At 56.7% G+C, this 997-nt stretch overlaps 1 protein-coding gene across 1 annotated transcript in view; it reads left to right on the forward strand.

The window, feature by feature from the left end:
- Nucleotides 1-311: 311 nt before the first annotated feature.
- LOC137361974 (double C2-like domain-containing protein alpha) overlaps nucleotides 312-997 on the forward strand; it is a 134,358-nt gene continuing 133,672 nt past the window's right edge. The window contains exon 1 of the mRNA XM_068026572.1: nucleotides 312-570. Coding sequence (XP_067882673.1) covers nucleotides 312-570 — 259 coding nt within the window. The remainder of the gene's footprint in view (nucleotides 571-997) is intronic.

The following is a 997-nucleotide window of genomic DNA, read 5'->3' on the forward strand; positions in this document are numbered from 1 at the left end:
CGCTCCTGTTCCGTTCTGGGTTCACGCCGGGTTCCGCTCCAGGTTAACTCCAGGTTTGCCCCGGGATCACTCCAGATTCCTCTCCGGGTTCCATTCCGGAACCTCTCCTGGTTCCGTTCCGGGCTCTGCTCCGGGTTCCGCACTGGGTTCACTCCAGGTTCACTCCTGGTTCGCTCCTGGTTCCGCTCCGGGTTCGCTGTGGGTTTGCTCCGGGTTCACTCCGGTTACCGCTCCGGGTTCGCTCCGAGTTCACTCCGGGTTCGCTCCAGGTCCTGCTCCGGTACCCGCCCCCTGCCCCCACTCCTGCTTGCATGACGTTGAGGAGGGGAGACAAACGGACAGTCACAATCCAGGAGCACATGGCCATTGATGTCTCACCTGGTCCCATCCAGCCCATTCCCCAGATCTCCAACTACTTCCCCCGCCTGACCCTCCTCAACCTTCCCCCTCCCCAGGAGGAGACTGGGGACCACACAGCAACCACACAGCAAACCCCCTCCCCCAGCACCGGGGATAACAGCAGGGTGGACGAGGGTGAAGATCTCGAAAGTTATGATTCCGATGACTCAAGTAAGTCTCTCTTTCTCTCCCTCTCTCTGTCTCCCTCTATCTGTGTGTGTCTCTCTCTCTGTCTCTCTCTCTCTCTCTCTCTCTGTCTCTCTCTCTCTCTGTCTCCCTCTATCTGTCTCTCTCTCTCTGTCTCTCTCTCTGTCTCTCTCTTTCTCTCCCTCTCTCTGTCTCCCTCTATCTGTGTGTGTCTCTCTCTCTGTCTCTCTCTCTGTCTCTCTCTCTCTCTCTCTCTCTCTGTGTCTCTCTCTCTCTCTGTCTCCCTCTCTCTCTCTCTCTCTCTCTGTCTCTCTCTCTGTCTCTCTCTATCTGTCACTCTCTCTGTCTCCCTCTCTGTCTCTCTCTCTCTCTGTCTCTCTCCCTCTCTGTCTCTCTGTCTCTCTCTCTCTCTGTCACTCTCTCTGTCTCTCTCTCTCTTTCTCTCCCTCTC

The sequence above is a fragment of the Heterodontus francisci genome, unplaced genomic scaffold, assembly GCF_036365525.1.
Source record: "Heterodontus francisci isolate sHetFra1 unplaced genomic scaffold, sHetFra1.hap1 HAP1_SCAFFOLD_518, whole genome shotgun sequence".
In the NCBI taxonomy this organism is placed as follows: Eukaryota; Metazoa; Chordata; class Chondrichthyes; order Heterodontiformes; family Heterodontidae; genus Heterodontus; species Heterodontus francisci.